The sequence below is a fragment of the Phyllobates terribilis genome, unplaced genomic scaffold (assembly GCF_046119375.1).
Source record: "Phyllobates terribilis strain yellow unplaced genomic scaffold, ASM4611937v1 Scaffold_5__5_contigs__length_657084704, whole genome shotgun sequence".
NCBI classification, from domain to species: domain Eukaryota; kingdom Metazoa; phylum Chordata; class Amphibia; order Anura; family Dendrobatidae; genus Phyllobates; species Phyllobates terribilis.
The window spans coordinates 243,661,080-243,677,822 of NW_027362765.1; the positions used below are offsets into that span (position 1 = coordinate 243,661,080).

At 47.1% G+C, this 16,743-nt stretch overlaps 1 protein-coding gene across 1 annotated transcript in view; it reads right to left on the reverse strand.

Moving 5' to 3' along the window:
* Nucleotides 1-3,218, reverse strand: part of ST6GALNAC2 (ST6 N-acetylgalactosaminide alpha-2,6-sialyltransferase 2) — a 129,002-nt gene extending 125,784 nt beyond the window's left edge. Inside the window, exon 1 of the mRNA XM_073683961.1 lies at nt 2,888-3,218. Within this exon, the coding sequence (XP_073540062.1) occupies nt 2,888-2,988 (101 nt within the window). The 5' untranslated portion in view covers nt 2,989-3,218. The remainder of the gene's footprint in view (nt 1-2,887) is intronic.
* Between the last annotated feature and the right edge of the window lie 13,525 nt (nt 3,219-16,743).

Consider the following 16,743-nt stretch of genomic DNA (forward strand, 5'->3'; position numbering starts at 1 on the left):
AGACCATCAGAACGAGCTCACTGACATATTCTCAGTAAACTCAATGCAGAGGCTTATAGAAGACAATCAGTGCTACATTTTTAAACTGATTTTTAGCCCTAAATACTTGCTTTTAAGTAAAAAAGAAAAGGGTCCCCAAAGCTGGACAACACCTATGAAATTTTATGGGTAGTGATGCATTTTCACCCAGAGATATATTGACAGGTACAAATTTGCACCAACTAATAAGCTGCTTGAAGGTGACTTTTTTTCTTTTTTTTTAGCCTGTATCTCTTATTTATATATTGTCCACCTGACAGTTGTATGAAAATCTCATGAAATATTCAAGTGCATGCAACTGAATATATTCAATTAGACTGCAACTGTTGAGCTACAGTGGAAATTGGAGCTTTTGGAGTATAAAAACTGTACAAAAAATGGAGATTAACAGGATACAGGAGCAATTAGCACAAGAATGGCTTTGGCCAGGGTGGTCTTCAGGTGAGAGAAAGACAAGTTTTCCATCAATGACAGTATGGGGGATGATGGTGGGTCAGGCAATTAGAAAGATGTAAGTGGACTTCATTTCCTGCTAGAATTGAAGGTGGGTTTTCCAGTATTTTTGAGTAGGAGTTGGGAATGATCTAAAATTAAAATACAAGTATTATGTACCCTTAAAACCCCCCATGCCTTCCATGGTCCTTACTAGTTCCACAAGTCTCATACATCAGTTATCAGACCGCTGCAGCCAATAATTGGCCTAAGTTGTGTTACTTGCATGAACAAAATAGGTCACTGAATGGCCACAGAAATGGCTGATATACAGCAGGCATCACTGGGACCACAGGACGGTCGGAAATGCAGAAGCTACAAAGGATTCAAGGGACAAGGGTCATTTCTTGCCATTACTTTTTGGCAAATTTTCTTAATTTTTGGAAAGTCCCTGTAACAGTGGTGGACACATAAAGAAGAGGGACTGTGTACAAGAACAATATATGGGCCCTTTGCAGTCCAATAGCTCATCACATTGCACCCTTTATGTGTCTGTCACAGAAGCTGAAGGGCCCTCTTAGCTCTTGGACCCTTGTTTGGTTGCACTGCTGGTATGTCCGCCCCTGCACTGTAATATTTCTGCGCTATGAGTCTAGGGTTGCACTGCTGGTATGTCCGCCCCTGCACTGTAATATTTCTGCGCTATGAGTCTAGGGTTGCACTGCTGGTATGTCCGCCCCTGCACTGTAATATTTCTGCACTATGAGTCTAGGGTTGCACTGCTGGTATGTCCGCCCCTGCACTGTAATATTTCTGCGCTATGAGTCTAGGGTTGCACTGCTGGTATGTCCGCCCCTGCACTGTAATATTTCTGCACTATGAGTCTAGGGTTGCACTGCTGGTATGTCCGCCCCTGCACTGTAATATTTCTGCGCTATGAGTCTAGGGTAGCACTGCTGGTATGTCCGCCCCTGCACTGTAATATTTCTGCGCTATGAGTCTAGGGTTGCACTGCTGGTATGTCCGCCCCTGCACTGTAATATTTCTGCACTATGAGTCTAGGGTAGCACTGCTGGTATGTCCGCCCCTGCACTGTAATATTTCTGCACTATGAGTCTAGGGTAGCACTGCTGGTATGTCCGCCCCTGCACTGTAATATTTCTGCGCTATGAGTCTAGGGTTGCACTGCTGGTATGTCCGCCCCTGCACTGTAATATTTCTGCGCTATGAGTCTAGGGTTGCACTGCTGGTATGTCCACCCCTGCACTGTAATATTTCTGCGCTATGAGTCTAGGGTTGCACTGCTGGTATGTCCGCCCCTGCACTGTAATATTTCTGCGCTATGAGTCTAGGGTTGCACTGCTGGTATGTCCGCCCCTGCACTGTAATATTTCTGCGCTATGAGTCTAGGCTATAACTTAATGAGAACCTGCACAAGACGTTGGCATTGCCACATAGACGAGTCCTCAAGCTGGCTATAGGCATGAGAATTAAAATGGACCACAGATGGATCAATCTTTATTTTCGGCCAGCGCCACCACAAACATAGATAAAATGATTCTTAGATTTAGCTGGAAGCAGGAAAAAAACACATTATTAGCACCCCGAACTTTAGATCTGAACAGCCTGGACTACAACAAATGTAACTTGGATACGGAGAGTGCTCTACATAGATACCAACGACACGTCAACCAGAGATGAAGAAGTTTGGAAGCAAGTGAGACCTCACCAGAAGCACATTTCTCTCCCTTTAGATTTGTTGAGCCCAGGCCAATCTAAGGCCAAAAAAAGGTCAATGAGAAAACCGGATAAATACATGCATAAAATGAGTGAAGCACCAAATGTATCATCATGTACCAACGTGACGGTGTCACTACTTGGCGATCATAACTTGTACGCTGAATGTGTATAGATAGAAGGAGTAGCTGTAGAATATTTATAGAACTGAGCCTTATCAGCTACCTATAACCACAGAGGCAAGAAAGAAGAAGTCCTATAGATAAGGGACATTAGGAAGTGGAGAGAAAAATAAGTAACACATATGCGACACCAGCCAACGGGGAAGACAGTCACAGGCAGGAGGTCACTACTACTCTCCAGACCCCCAACTATCACTGACCTTAGTGTAGATGTCACGTAGGTGCATCACTCTCTAATTAAGAAGGATTACCTGCGGTCCTATATAGCCACACAAAACACATCTGACGGATGACAAGAGAAGCAATTTGAAACGACAAAGACTAAATCTGTCAAATTCAATTCTAGCGTAACAAAATTAACTCTTTAAAGTGTCGGCAAATTGCTCCAAATTTCCCTTGATGTTGTTAATGACCCCAGATCATACTAAAAGACAGATATCACTCTACTGCACGTGCCACCTGTTATAGGGATGCTCCCAGACCCTCCTCATCCTTACCTGCTAGAAGTCACCAAAGAAGTGTAGTAGTGCCCATAGAAGAGCGCAGACACTGCCAGCACCACAATCAGGATCAGGACTTTAAACCAACGGAGACGCATTTAGGAAGAGAAGAAAGAATGAGACTCTGGGGACAAGAGGGGGTGTGTGAAGCTTGGGGTGGGGGTGATCTCTCTCCCTTGTCACAGGATTACAGACAGTAAAAGTAAATCTTCTAGACTGCACTGTAAGATCCTGGATCAAGCCTGCAGTCCACCCTCTAGTAAATGAAGTCACCCACAAGTCATCCAGAAGAGCTGAGTGTGGAACACTAATGTGCTCCCAGCTGGGTGTTCACACACACTGATCCCTCCCACTCACTTCAGCTGCTGCCTGGTGTCACTCCTGTGTCACACACAGCATTGGACCTGCTAATACATTGCAGCTTCCAGCTTCTCCAGGTGTCTTCCTGCTCCAGCAGGTGGGACCGGAGGAATAGTCCCGCAGTGCCGCTTCTTACAGGGATGATTTGGGATAAACAAGTTTAAACAATGAAGAAGGCTATATTCACATGTGGAAGAATTTATGAAAACATTTCTGCAACTGTCTCATTCATTTGAATTAGGTTTGGAGAAATTCACGCCCATGCTGCAAAGACAACCCAACTCAGATGAATGGAACTGATTCTATATAAGAATACAGTTTCTGTAGTATATTTCTATTATGTTACGGGATGTTATACATAGCAATTTCCCCTGCAAGGATTGTTCTCACTTGTAAAGGAAGCAATTTCAGATGTAATAATATATTAGGTATTTAATATTTATGCAGTACCTTCACGGTGATGGCTGGAAATTTGAGCTTTAGTTTACGAGCATTGTAGGAGCTTAAGAAGACACGTCTGTTCTCTTGCAGAAACAGCACCACTCCTGTCTTTAGGTCGTGTCTGATATTGCAGTTAATCCCCATTCAACTTAAAGGATGCCTGTCAGCCCAAACTGTCAGTATAAGTATAGCCTCGTATGGGATATAGCCGCTATAAAAACTGTACTTTTACTATTCAAATGTCTCCTAGATTCTCAAGAAATTGAACTCTATTTTGATATGCTATTTAGGGTGATAGATGCACCCTTGGTGTGCCCTGGCGGCTCAATGCACTGTTCCTTGCACTCATTTTGTATGAGTCCATCTACCTCACACTTGATTGACAGCTCTTCCTTACGCGCCTTTCAGACGCCCGTGTTTCGAGTACGTGTGGTGTCCGTTTCCACACGTACTGGAGACACTGACACAGGTAGACCCATTCAAATGAATGGGTCTGTGCACATGTCAGTGTGTTTCCACGCCACAGGCAGTGTGTCCGTGGGCAAAACACGTTGACATGTCCGTTTTTTACCCGCTGCACGGGCCGCAAAACGTTTCGCACATGTGACGCGCCCCTGGGCCTGAGTCGCGCGGCGTTGCGCACGCGGGAGCCTACCCGGAGCCGGATCTGATAGGGGTAGTAGTCTCGTGGCGGTGACCCGGTCCGTGCCCAGGGAGTCAAGCTGAGTGGCAGTCTTTAGCAGTAGATGTTAGAATGTTCGACTACGCCACCCGTTGAATGCGGTCATGAGACCGCCGCTGCAGGGCAGACCGCTGAGGCCGGTGATACGGTTGTGCAGCGGGGATGGTATAACCCCCAACGGGAGGGGTATGGCCTCAGGGCAGCGGACGTGGATGATGAAACACTCAGAGACGGTGCGGTGTAGTTCAGGGTCTTTACTGGTGGCAAAGGTAGACCCTCCCGGAGTACTGGCTAGCGATCGGGGCCTGGTCAGTCCGTGAGCAGATGGAATCTCCCCTGGCCAGGCGGAGTTGTAGGCCTCCCCAACTAATCGTACTCTTCTGGCTACCTTGCTAGAGGCTGGTAAAAGTAGCCCACGTCCCTGAGTGTACCGTGTGGTGCTCACCCGTATGGCCGGTGACTCGGGGCCTTTTGGTAGCTTCCGCTCCACGTCGCGGTGCTGGTCCCTTGCGTGTGACCGTGCCTTCGGGTTTCTTGGCCAGAGGACCTGAAATCCCCTGCCGGGCGGTTTCTGCTGCGGGGTAAGGATTAGTCCCCACAGCCTCGGACTCCGGGTCCGGTAAGAATTCTTCAATCAGGGCGAGCTCTACAGCTTCCAGCCCTGACCTCTTTTAGCACTGCTCCCACTGAGCTCCTGATCTTTCTTTCCTATAGCTGCTCCACTACAGACCAGACTGTGTCTCTGTCTGTGTTCTCTGCTCTTTCTCTACTCACTAACCCTGCCTCAGCCCCAGCTTTATATAGGGGAAGTTCTTCCCCTCCCAGGACTGGGCAGGAGGTGTGGCATGCATAGGATGTCTGACCAGGAAACCTCCCACCTGCTCACAGACGTAATATTGCTATTACTGTGGGAACCAGACCCCTGGGGTGCCACACATGTGCACACTGATGACACACAGAAGACATCCGTGTGTCATCAGTGTGACACGTACCAGCTCCTGGGAATCAGCGGTACAGTTAGCGCTGTTCCCAAGCGCTGTGTGCTGAAGTGAACACTCATCATTGTCCCCTGCCAGCTCTGCGATCAGCGCTAGCAAGGGACAATGATGAGAGTAGTATTCTTCTTCTGCTGTGTCCTGGTGTAGAAAGTGTCCTACACTGTAACCCATCTGACCACTCACGCTGAGGAACCCGGGAGAATGACTCGCTCCAGCAAGCGCGGGCCTCAGAGCTGCGTTCAGTGAGTGACAGGACACCGCTCACTGAGCTCAGCAGAGGACAGCGGCCCGCTCGCTGGAGTGAGTCATTCTCCCCGGCTCCTCAGCGTGAGCGTTCAGGTGGATTACAACGGGGGACACTTAGGACAGGTGAGTATAAGGATTTTTTTATCTTATTCTTATTTTTACACCAGGACACAGCAGGAGCAGAATACTGCCCTCATCATTGTCCCTAGCTAGTGCTGATCGCAGCACCGGCAGTGGACAATGATGAGGGCAGCGTTCAGTACCCGACTCTTGGGAACAGCGCTAACTGTACCACTTATTCCCAGGTGCCAGTACGTGTGATACTGATGCGGCACACGGTTGCCATATGTGTGCCACCCATATCACACACATGGACACATGGACACAGATATCTCCGATACTGTTTTTTCCAGTACTGGAAATATCTGGACGCGTGAAAGAGGCCTTACACCGAGTGACAGCCAGCGCTGTCAATCAAAAGAGAAGGAAACAATCGAATGCAAAATGAAAGGGAGGGACAGTGCGCTAAGCTACTCGGTCACACTAAGGGTGCACCAGGCACCCTAATTAGCATTTCAGAATAAATTTTTATTTGAAAACTAAAATGGCTTTTATACCAGATATATCCACTACAAGATTATATGCTTATATATGACATAATCCGGAGGAAGTGAGAGAGAAGCAACTCTCACTTCCTTTGGATGTATGTGATTTGTTCGAAGGCAGGGAGAGTGAATTGGCCATTGACTGGCTGCAGGAATCACGTGACATAACATGCCGGGTGAGACATTGCCGACACCACTGGAATGGCGCCGCCACTGGAGGTGAGTTTAAGTGTTGTTATTTTACTGGGGGCAAACATACAGAATGAGAAGAGGTTGTCCGAGTAGTGGACGACCCCTTTAAACTGTCAGTTTATACTGACAAACTCCCTTTAAAAGGGTATTCCCATTATGGGCATATTATTATTAATATTATTTATGTTAAAGCACCACTAATTCCAGTAAGTTGTACATATAAAAAGGGTTTCAGTATATATAATCTTAGACATAAAACAAGTTCAGTAAACAGGACAGGACTACACAAGGAAACAGGACGGTCTACAAGGAAATGAGGAAGGAGACAGTGGGTGAATGTTGAAGCGGCTCCTTTGGCAGTGTGGTGGCAGCAGTGTTATTGTAGATTATAGGCTTTTATGAAGAGGCAGAAGATGAGGAAGATTTTAATAATTTGGGGTAATGAATTCTAGAGCATGGGGGAAGTATGAGAGAAGTCTTAGATTTAATTTTGTGAGGCGCAGACATGAGGCTTTGGGAAGACTAGAAATTTCATGCAGGAAGATTACGTGAAGAATGGTGGAGATGGGTTAGGGATATTATTATTTTGAACTGATTCTCTGATAGGTGCTCATTGAGAATTGAGATTTTTCAGAATCCCCATAGAATCCTTTGTAAGGGCTCTTTCAAACATCCGTGTTTCGAGTATGCGTGGTGTCCATTTCCACGCGTACTGGAGACACTAACACCCGTAGACCCATTTGAATGGGTCTGTACACATGTCAGTGTGTCCGTGGGCAAAACACGCTGACATGTCAGTTTTTTTTCTTACAGCACGGGCCGCAAAACATCCCACACTCATGCACACTGATGACACACGGATGACATCCGTGTGTCATCCATGTGACAAGTACCGGCCCCTGGGAATCAGCGGTACAGTTAGCACCGTGTGCTGCCCTCATCATTATCCCCTGCCGGAGCTGCGATCGGCGCGAGCAAGGGACAATGATGAGAGTAGTATTCTGCTCCCGCTGTTTCCTGGTGTAAAAATAAGAATAAAATAAAAAAATCTTTATACTCACCTGTCCGAAGATGTCCCCCGCTGTAATCCACCTGCCCGCTCACGTCGAGGAGCCGGGGAGAATGACTCGCTCCAGCGAGTGGGCCCCCGACCTCCGCTGAGCTCAGTGAGTGACAGGACACCGCTCGCTTATGCGATGGCGCTTTCTCTCCACTATAAAATAGATGAAGTAAATTTGCTTTTCCTCAGCTCCATGTATTATTTATTTTCCTTATTATAATATTAGGTTATGGTTGTAATTTCTATTAAAGGGAACCTGTCGACATTTTTTTGCTTACAAACTATGCTCATCACCTTTAAGATCATAAGAATGAGGACCCTGCAGCCCCGCTACATCCTCAGGTGTGGCCCTGCATAGCTCAGGAAAAGTGTTTTATACTTGTCCCGCGCTGTATATAAATTGCGCGGTTCGGTCTGATGGGTGTTTCCAGATTGTAATCCGCGCCTCGGTCACTTCAAACACCGCCTCTTCTAACCGTCTCTCTGTCATCAACGTAGTACCCGAAGACTCATACCTGAGCAGTGGAATCGGAGAGTTCTGTGCCCTATTGAACAGCCGGTGATTCAACTGCGCAGGCGTGAGACTTCGGGCACTACGTGGATGCTGGATAGACGACATCCACTTACATGTAGTTAGAAGAGGCGGCGTTTGAAGTGACCGAGGCGCGGATTACAATCTGGAAACACCCATCAGACCGAACCGCGCAATTTATATACAGCGCGGGACAAGTATAAAACGCTTGTTCTGAGGTATGCAGGGCACGTCTGAGGATATAAAGGGGTCGCATGAACCCCATTCTTATGATCTTAAAGGTGATGGGAATAGTTTATAAGCAACAAACCTGGTGACACGTTCCCTTTAAAAGTTTATGTGGTACAGAACCAATAACAAATACAGTAAGTACAGTGATATTGAATGCACCGTTCCGTTTATTATCAGACACTTGCTAGTCCACATAGTGATGGTAAAAACGGCAAATGTATACAGGCAGAAGTGTATCTAGGCTTTCTGGCACCTGGGGCAGGAGTTCAGTTTGCCCCCCCCCCAAGCACATATGAGATTTGCACACTTAGTCTCATGCCGACAAGCTGCTCTGCCTAATTCTTTAAATGTTCAGTGAAAAACTGAGAGAAGCAGAATGAGAAGCTCGTTGTCATGTGACTGTAAGTATGAAAATCGCATATGAGTGAGGTATCCATGTGATGACTTCTGCAGAGCTGAATCCTGACCGAGTATATTACACGCTGTTAGGACTGTCTACAAGGCTTAATTTTATAATTAAAGGGCTTGTCCAGGTTTGATATTAAAGTCTGAAGTCACTCTATGTGACTGCAGGCTTCTGAATTCTCACAGCACATGGACTGCACACTTTTAGGATTCTGCTTTGTACCAGTATGTGATTTGTACTGTATACTTCTGGCCACATTCCGACTAGACATGTCTGGCCTCGCTCAATTCATTGTCATTGAGTGAGGCCACGCATGTCTAGTCAGCATGTGACAGCAAGTATACAAATCGCTGGCACCAGAGAATCCTGACTGCGTGCAGTGTGCTCTGTGAGAATCCAGAAGTCTGCAGTCACATAGAATGACTGCAGGCTCATCACAAACTTAAACAACCCCTTTAATGCTCCTAACATAGATAAAAATATGAGAATTAGTTAGTATCACAAAAAACATTTACATCCAGGTCCCTGATGACATTGTCTCTGGAGTCGTTCTCTCTCTTTTCTTCATCTTGTCCAGACGCCATGATGACTTTTCTCATCTATGCCTCGTCTCTGCAGACTTCCATCTTCTCCAGTCTTCTGCAGCACATCCCCACATGATGCCCTTAAAGATAGCAGTGTCATTATAATGCTCCTGAATAAAAATATCTGCCCTATGCTGAGCCCCTGAATAAATAATTGCCTCTCACTATATTCCCTGCACAAAATATGACCCTCACACTGTCTCTCTTATGGTACATGCCCTTCACACTGCCCCCTCCTTACCATACTGGGCCTCTTCACACTGTCCTCTCACACTGTGTCTCCACTCTAGGGCCCATTCTCTATACTGTGACCCCTCATCACACTCCCCCTCCTTGGCTTACTATCCCTTCCTGGCTGTGCCCTTACACTGTTCCCCCCATACTACACCCCCAACATTACACAGTCTCTATTCTGTGCCCACTCACACTTTTCTCCCCCCATTATTTTCCCCTCCCCTCTCCTCCTCATACTGTCTTCTCTCACATCCCCCCTGCTAACCATACTGTCTCCACATATATTTACCCTCACACATCCCCCAATGCCCCATACTGTGTCTGCACACATCACATCACCCTCGCCCCTTCATACTGTGTCCGCATTCATTCCCCTCCTTCACTCCCCATATTGCGCACGCACCCATTCTCCCCATTCTGTGTCCGCACCAATCACCCACACACAAAATCTCTCCCACCCCTCACCCCACACTAAATCTCCCCCCAGCCATACAATAAATCTCCCCCCACACTAAATCTCACCCAGCAATATAATAAATCTTCCCCCAGCCATACAATAAATCTCCCCCACACTAAATCTCCCCCCCAGCAATATAATAAATCTCCCCCCAGCCATACAATAAATCTCCCCCCCTGCCATACAATAAATCTCCTCCGATACTAATGACGCACCCCCTGGGGCCGTGGGGTACTCGGTAGCCAGGCCGGTCTTTTTTAGGGTAGTCAATGTGGCAGTGACCCGGTCCGTGGCCCAGGACGGTCAATAAGCAAAGTCAATTGGGGGACAATGTTTCGTGACACCACCCGTGGTATGCGGCTATAGGTGGCCGCCGCTGCTGTTCAGATTCACTGGGGCTGTTGGTGACGCAGCAGAGATGGTTCAGCTCTCCACGGGTAGAGCTAGGCCCCAGGGCAGTTAAATAGGAGATTTTTGGATGTTGGTGTTGTAGTGCAAGGCAGGTGACGCAGCAATTATGTAAAGGACACAGCGGGCTTCAGTCTTCAAGTGTTTACTCACAGTTCTTATGATGTTCCAGGTTACAACTGCCAGCAGGTTATAACAGCCCACTGAGTCCTGTGTCCTGTGTCCTCTGGGGAAGTGATCCAGCCAACTCTCAGATAATTTGGGTGCACTTGATCGGGAACCCCTTCTTGTGTACCTTCCCAGGTCGTCCCAATGGGCTGGCTCTCGCCCACCTGCCCTGCGCTTCACACAGTGTTCCGAGCCAGTGGCCGCGGGCCTTGTTGGGCGACGTCCTTTCTATCCCCTTTGTCCTATATGGCCACCTTTTCAGCGTATGTGTGTGGTTGGTGGCTACGGCACTTGAAGATACCGCAACCTCCGGTTTGCTAGCTGAGTCTTGCAGTCCTCCATTAGTCTGGGGCCGGTCCCCTACTGCGACCTGATCCCTTCACGGTCAGCATGAACTCGGGCGCATGGGTGGACTTCGCACTTCCTGTGCCCCTAGGATCCTCTCTCTCTATGGAGCCCTTCTCACTGCTCCGGTCTTCTCTCTTCACTCTCCTACTGGGCCCCTCTGACTGGGCCCTCACTCCATCTGGACCCTACTCCTCCATGGTCCTCACTGACTGAACTCCTGCTCCTAGGAACCTTCTAGATGTTTCTACCCTTCCTTTTATATTCTCTGTCATGTGACCCACATCACCAACTGTCACTCTGTGTGTTCCCCTCTTCCTTCAGTCCTTCCTTTAGTGCTCCCTAAACTACTTCCTCCACCCACCTCCTCTACTTAGTTCCACCTTCCAAACAGGGACCGGGTCTGTGCTCTCCCATAGGAGCAATCTGGACCATCCCTAATGGAGTGGTGTGGTGTTGGATGTGAGTATGTGGGTCCCGGGTGGTACTCCCTCCTTACCTGAGAGTGGGGTACCACACCTCTGGCTGAGATGCAATACCTCTGTGGCAACTGGACCCGCAGGGGCGCCACACTAAATCTTCCCCCAGCCATACAATAAATCTCCCTCCCAGCAATACAATAACTATCCCCCCACACTAAATCTCCCCCCAGCAATATAATAAATCTTCCCCCAGCCATACAATAAATCTTCCCCCAGCCATACAATAAATCTCCCCCAGCCATACAATAAATCTCCCCCGACACAAAATCTTCCCCCAGCCATACAATAAATCTCCCTCCCAGCAATATAATAAATCTTCCCCCAGCCATACAATAAATCTCCCCCACACTAAATCTCCCCTCAGCGATATAATAAATCTTCCCCAGCCATACAATAAATCTCCCCCTAGCCATACCATAAATCTCCCTCCATAGTAAATCTCCCCCCAGCAATATAATAAATCTTCCCCCAGCCATACAATAAATCTCCCTCCAGGCAATATAATAAATCTTCCCCCAGCCATACAATAAATCTCCCCCACACTAAATCTCCCCCAGCAATATAACAAATCTTCCCCTAGCCATACAATAAATCTTCCCCCAGCCATACAATAAATCTCCCTCCCAGCAATATAATAAATCTTCCCCCAGCCATACAATAAATCTCCCCCCACACTAAATCTCCCCCCAACAATATAATAAATCTTCCCCAGCCATACAATAAATCTCCCCCCATAGTAAATCTCCGCCCAGCCACACCATAAATCACCCCCATAGTAAATCTTCCCCCAGCCATAGCATAAATCTCCCCCCACAATAATTCTCCCCCTAGCAATATAATAAATCTTCCCAGCCATACCATAAATCTCCCCCCATAGTAAACCTCCCCCCAACCATACCATAAATCACCTCCCATAGTAAATCACCCCCCAGGCATACCATAAATCACCCCCTAGGCATACCATAAATCACCCCCTAGCCATACCATAAATCACCCCCTAGCCATACCATAAATCACCCCCTAGTCATATCATAAATCACCCCCTAGCCATACAATAAATCACCCCCCATAGTAAATCACCCCCCAGCCATACCATAAGTCACCCCCCAGCCATACGATAAATCACCCCCTAGCCATAACATAAATCACCCCCTAGCCATATCATAAATCACCCCCCATAATAAATCACCCCCAGCCATACCATAAATCACCTCCCATAGTAAATCACCCCCAAGCCGTACAATAAATCACCCCCAGCCATACAATAAATCACCCCCCATAGTAAATCACCCCCCACAATGAATCTTCACATCCACTCCATCTTCGGCGTCTTCAGCTCTGAAGCACAGAGCACTTTTCATCAATGTGCGCCTCTGCCGCTGCAGAGCTGGTGAGTGACTTCAGCAGCGTGATCACATGACCTGATCACGCTGCTGGCGTCGCTCTGACCGTAAGGTCAGAGCTTCAACGCTGGGAGCCAGCACGCTGCAGCTTATCTGAGCTGGGTGTCAGTGACGCGCCCCCTGGGCCGTGTGTGTAGGGGAATACCCGGAGCCGGGCCTCAGTGAGATGCTGGGGGTTGTAGTCTTCGTGGCGGCGACCCGGTCCGTGCCCAGGGCGGTCAAACCAGAGGGGATAGTCTATTCGTTCTGAATGTCCGACTACGCCACCCGTGGATTGCGGTCAGAGTGAACCGCCGCTGCAGTGCAGACCGCAGAGGCTGGTGTCGTGGGCACAGCAGAGTGTAGTATAACTCCCCACGGGCGGAGTATAGCCTCAGGACAGCAAGTGGGGATGTTGGGAGTGATGGTGCGCGGGAGTAATGACACAGAGTCCTGTAATGCAGTCCAGGGTATTTACTCACAGTTCTTTATCCACGTTACTTCAGCTGGTCATAACGTCCCGCGTCGCACTGTGCTCACCAGGTAAGGGGCTCGGCCAACTCCCAGATAACTTTGGAGCGCTTCACAGGACCCCCTTTATGTGTCCTTCCTCTGGCCTGTCATACCCCACCAGTAACCACGCTTCTGTCCGGCTGCCTCGGGCCTTGGCGGGTAAACGTTGGCCTCCGTTTCCCTGACCCTATGTGGTGCCTTCCTAACGGGTATGGCAAGGGGCTGCGCCACATAAAATGTCACAGCCTCCGGTTTCTAGCTGAGGGTAGTTCCCCGCCTCCACTAGTTTCGGGGACTGGTCTCCCCCTTTGGCCTGATCCCTCCACGCAGGTAGATTCGGGCGTGTGGTGGCTACCAGCCGGTCCACACCCCTGGGGTCCCTTCGTTCCTTGTTCCTGAAGCCTTCTCCGCTCCTCTTCCTTCCTGTTCCTCTCCAGGCTTGGGCCTCAGTTACTAGGCCCGCCTCTGGAGCAGAGCTCATGCAGAGCCTCTGCTCCCGGTCACTTCTTCTCAGACTCTACACTGATCTAAGATGGTGCCCACCTTTTATACCTCGCTCTAGGTGCACCCAGGAACTACTTCCTCCCTGCTCCTGCACTACAGGGTTCCCCCTTCCTCTGTGTTCCCTTCCCCCACTCCAGCAAGGGACAGGGACTGTCGTGCTCTGCTTGGAGCATATCGGTCACCCTGCCCCCCGGAAATGTGGTGTAATGCATGCAGGTGTCGGGGTCCTGATCCACACTCCATCCTTACCTAAGAGTGAGATATCGCACATCTGGATGAGATGCAATACCTCTGTAGCAACCGAGCCCTCGGGGTGCTACATCAGCTTGACACCCCGCTCAGAGAATTGCCGACTCCCAGTCCAGGGGGCGGCAGAACGCAGCCACCGGGGGAGACACATCGGACCGCCGCATTAGGCAGCCCGACTGCACCCCCTGCCGGTTGCACCAGGGGCACATGGCCTCTGTGTACAGGGCATATAAAAGTTTATCTAAAATGTAAAACTGATCCAACACCCCCAATCTTCTGAGTTTGTGTCTCGCAGTAAATGTTTTTCTAACAGTAAGTTCAGCTCAGTAGAATGAGGACATAGGGGATTACAAGACCCATTACTCGATATTTTGGCAGCAGTCGGTCAGCCGCACCTGCTAGAGACATGCCTCCTTTATTCCCGGCTGTCAACATGACTGTCTCTTAGAAGATATGACAGTCATACATGAGAACTCTGCTCCCCTGTCATAAGACAAGCGCAGAAATGTTATCTCAGAGATCTGGTATCTGTAATAATAACTGTTATGTGCCATCCTTGGAGAAGTCTCTAAGCTTCAAACAGGTCTTCTTGTGATCGCTTTGACCTCACATGATTCCCTTGGAGTTTGTTCTTTTTACACAGTTCTTGGCTGTTCTAGGATCACATATTGTTCAGATTCTTCCTCCTGCCTTCTACTACTTTCTTCTATTGACAGTGCTTGGGTACCCTGGAACCAATAGTCCAGGACATTCACAGTACTGGTGCCATGGGAATGGCTCATGATCTGGTTGTATTTCTTCTTAAAGGGGAATAACATTTAATAACAATAAAAAAAAAATACATAACTTTGTGACTTCTAACTATCAGCTTTACTGATGTCCAAAGCCAAGATTTACTAGGCAGATACATCTCTGAAGTGCTGAATAGGATAAATCCATAGCAGAGTATGCATCTAGCGAACCAACCCCCAAAATATTCTCACTCCTTTATGACAAGGCCTGCAAGGGCCTTAATGAATGGCCATTTATTTTAGTTCTTGTCGCTCTGCTTTTCAGCAGCCATAACTTTTTTTTCTCACTGATATGGCTGCATGAAGGTTTGTTTTATAGAAGACAGAAATGTATTATTTATTGTTTTAGTGCTGTTTTGACTTACATACAAATTACTGTGTAATTAATATAATTTTCTTTTGCAATACAAATATAGAAAAAAAATGTTCTTGGTTTATTTTTTCTGTTTACACTTTTCACTGTTCATGTTTCACATAAAACAGATAACTTAATTCTCTAGATTATTATTGTAATGTGGATACCATTTTTTGTTTATTTTTTGTTATATGTATGAAATAAGATGTATTTTATGTGAAAAAATATATTTTATGAATTTATTTGCAGTGCATTAAAAAGTTATCATTATTCGTCTTTCTATCTATCTATCTATCTATCTATCTATCTATCTATCTATCTATCTATCTATCTATCTATCTATCTATCTATCTATCTATCTATCTATCCAGGTAGGCTAGGATTAAATCCTAGCACTACACTGTGTTCCAAATTATTATGCAAATAATATTTTCTCAGATTTTCCCAAATTACCTATATGAATTGCAGTCATTGTAATTTTCCTGTCAAATAACTATTAGAGTACAATTGAAAGGTTTTTGTACAAACTGCCTATGATAACAGTATATTTAAAAAAAAATAAAACACTCAAACTGCACTCAAAATGCATGTTCCAAATTATTATGCACAGCAGAGTTTTCAACCTTTTCATTTTAATAAAGAACAAAAAAATTGTCATTTTTGAAATTATAAGCATTAGCAGGTTATTACAAACTGAAATCAAACAGTTTTCAACTCAAAACTTTATTCTAGGTGATGTTACATTTGCACATAGGACCGCTTGTTCGAAAGGAGCTTCTGAACTCTCTCGTCCATTGAATTTGTCAGGTTTTGGGTGGTTTCTGCTTCAATTGTTTTGCATGAGGACAGAATACCCTCCCAGAGCTGTTGCTTAGATGTGAACTGCCTCCCGCCATCATAGACACTCCTTTTGATGATGCTCCAGAGGTTCTCAATGGGGTTGAGATCAGGGGAGCATGGGGGCCACACCATAAGTTTGTCCCCTTTTATGCCCATAGCAGCCAGAGATGCAGATGTGTTATGTGCAGCATGAGACCCGGCATTATCATGCATGAAAATGATCTTGCTGCGGAATGCACGGTTCTTCTTCTTGAACCATGGAAGGAAGTGCTGTTTGAGAAACTCAACATACATTATGGAGTTCATCTTTACCCCTTCAGGGATCCTAAAAGGGCCGACAATCTCTCTCCCCATGATTCCAGCCCAAAACATTACTCCACCTCCTCCTTGTTTGCATGGGGTGTCCATCAACCAGCCATCCTCCACTCCATCCATCTGGACCATCGAGATCATTTCATGCATGATAATGCCCCGTCTCATGCTGCACATAACACATCTGCATCTCTGGCTGCTATGGGCATAAAAGGGGACAAACTTATGGTGTGGCACCCATGCTCCCCTGACCTCAACCCCATTGAGAACCTCTGGAGCATCATCAAAAGGAGTGTCTATGATGGCGGGAGGCAGTTCACATCTAAGCAACAGCTCTGGGAGGGTATTCTGTCCTCATGCAAAACAATTGAAGCAGAAACCATCCAAAACCTGACAAATTCAATGGACGAGAGAGTTCAGAAGCTCCTTTCGAACAAGCGGTCCTATGTGCAAATGTAACATCACCTAGAATAAAG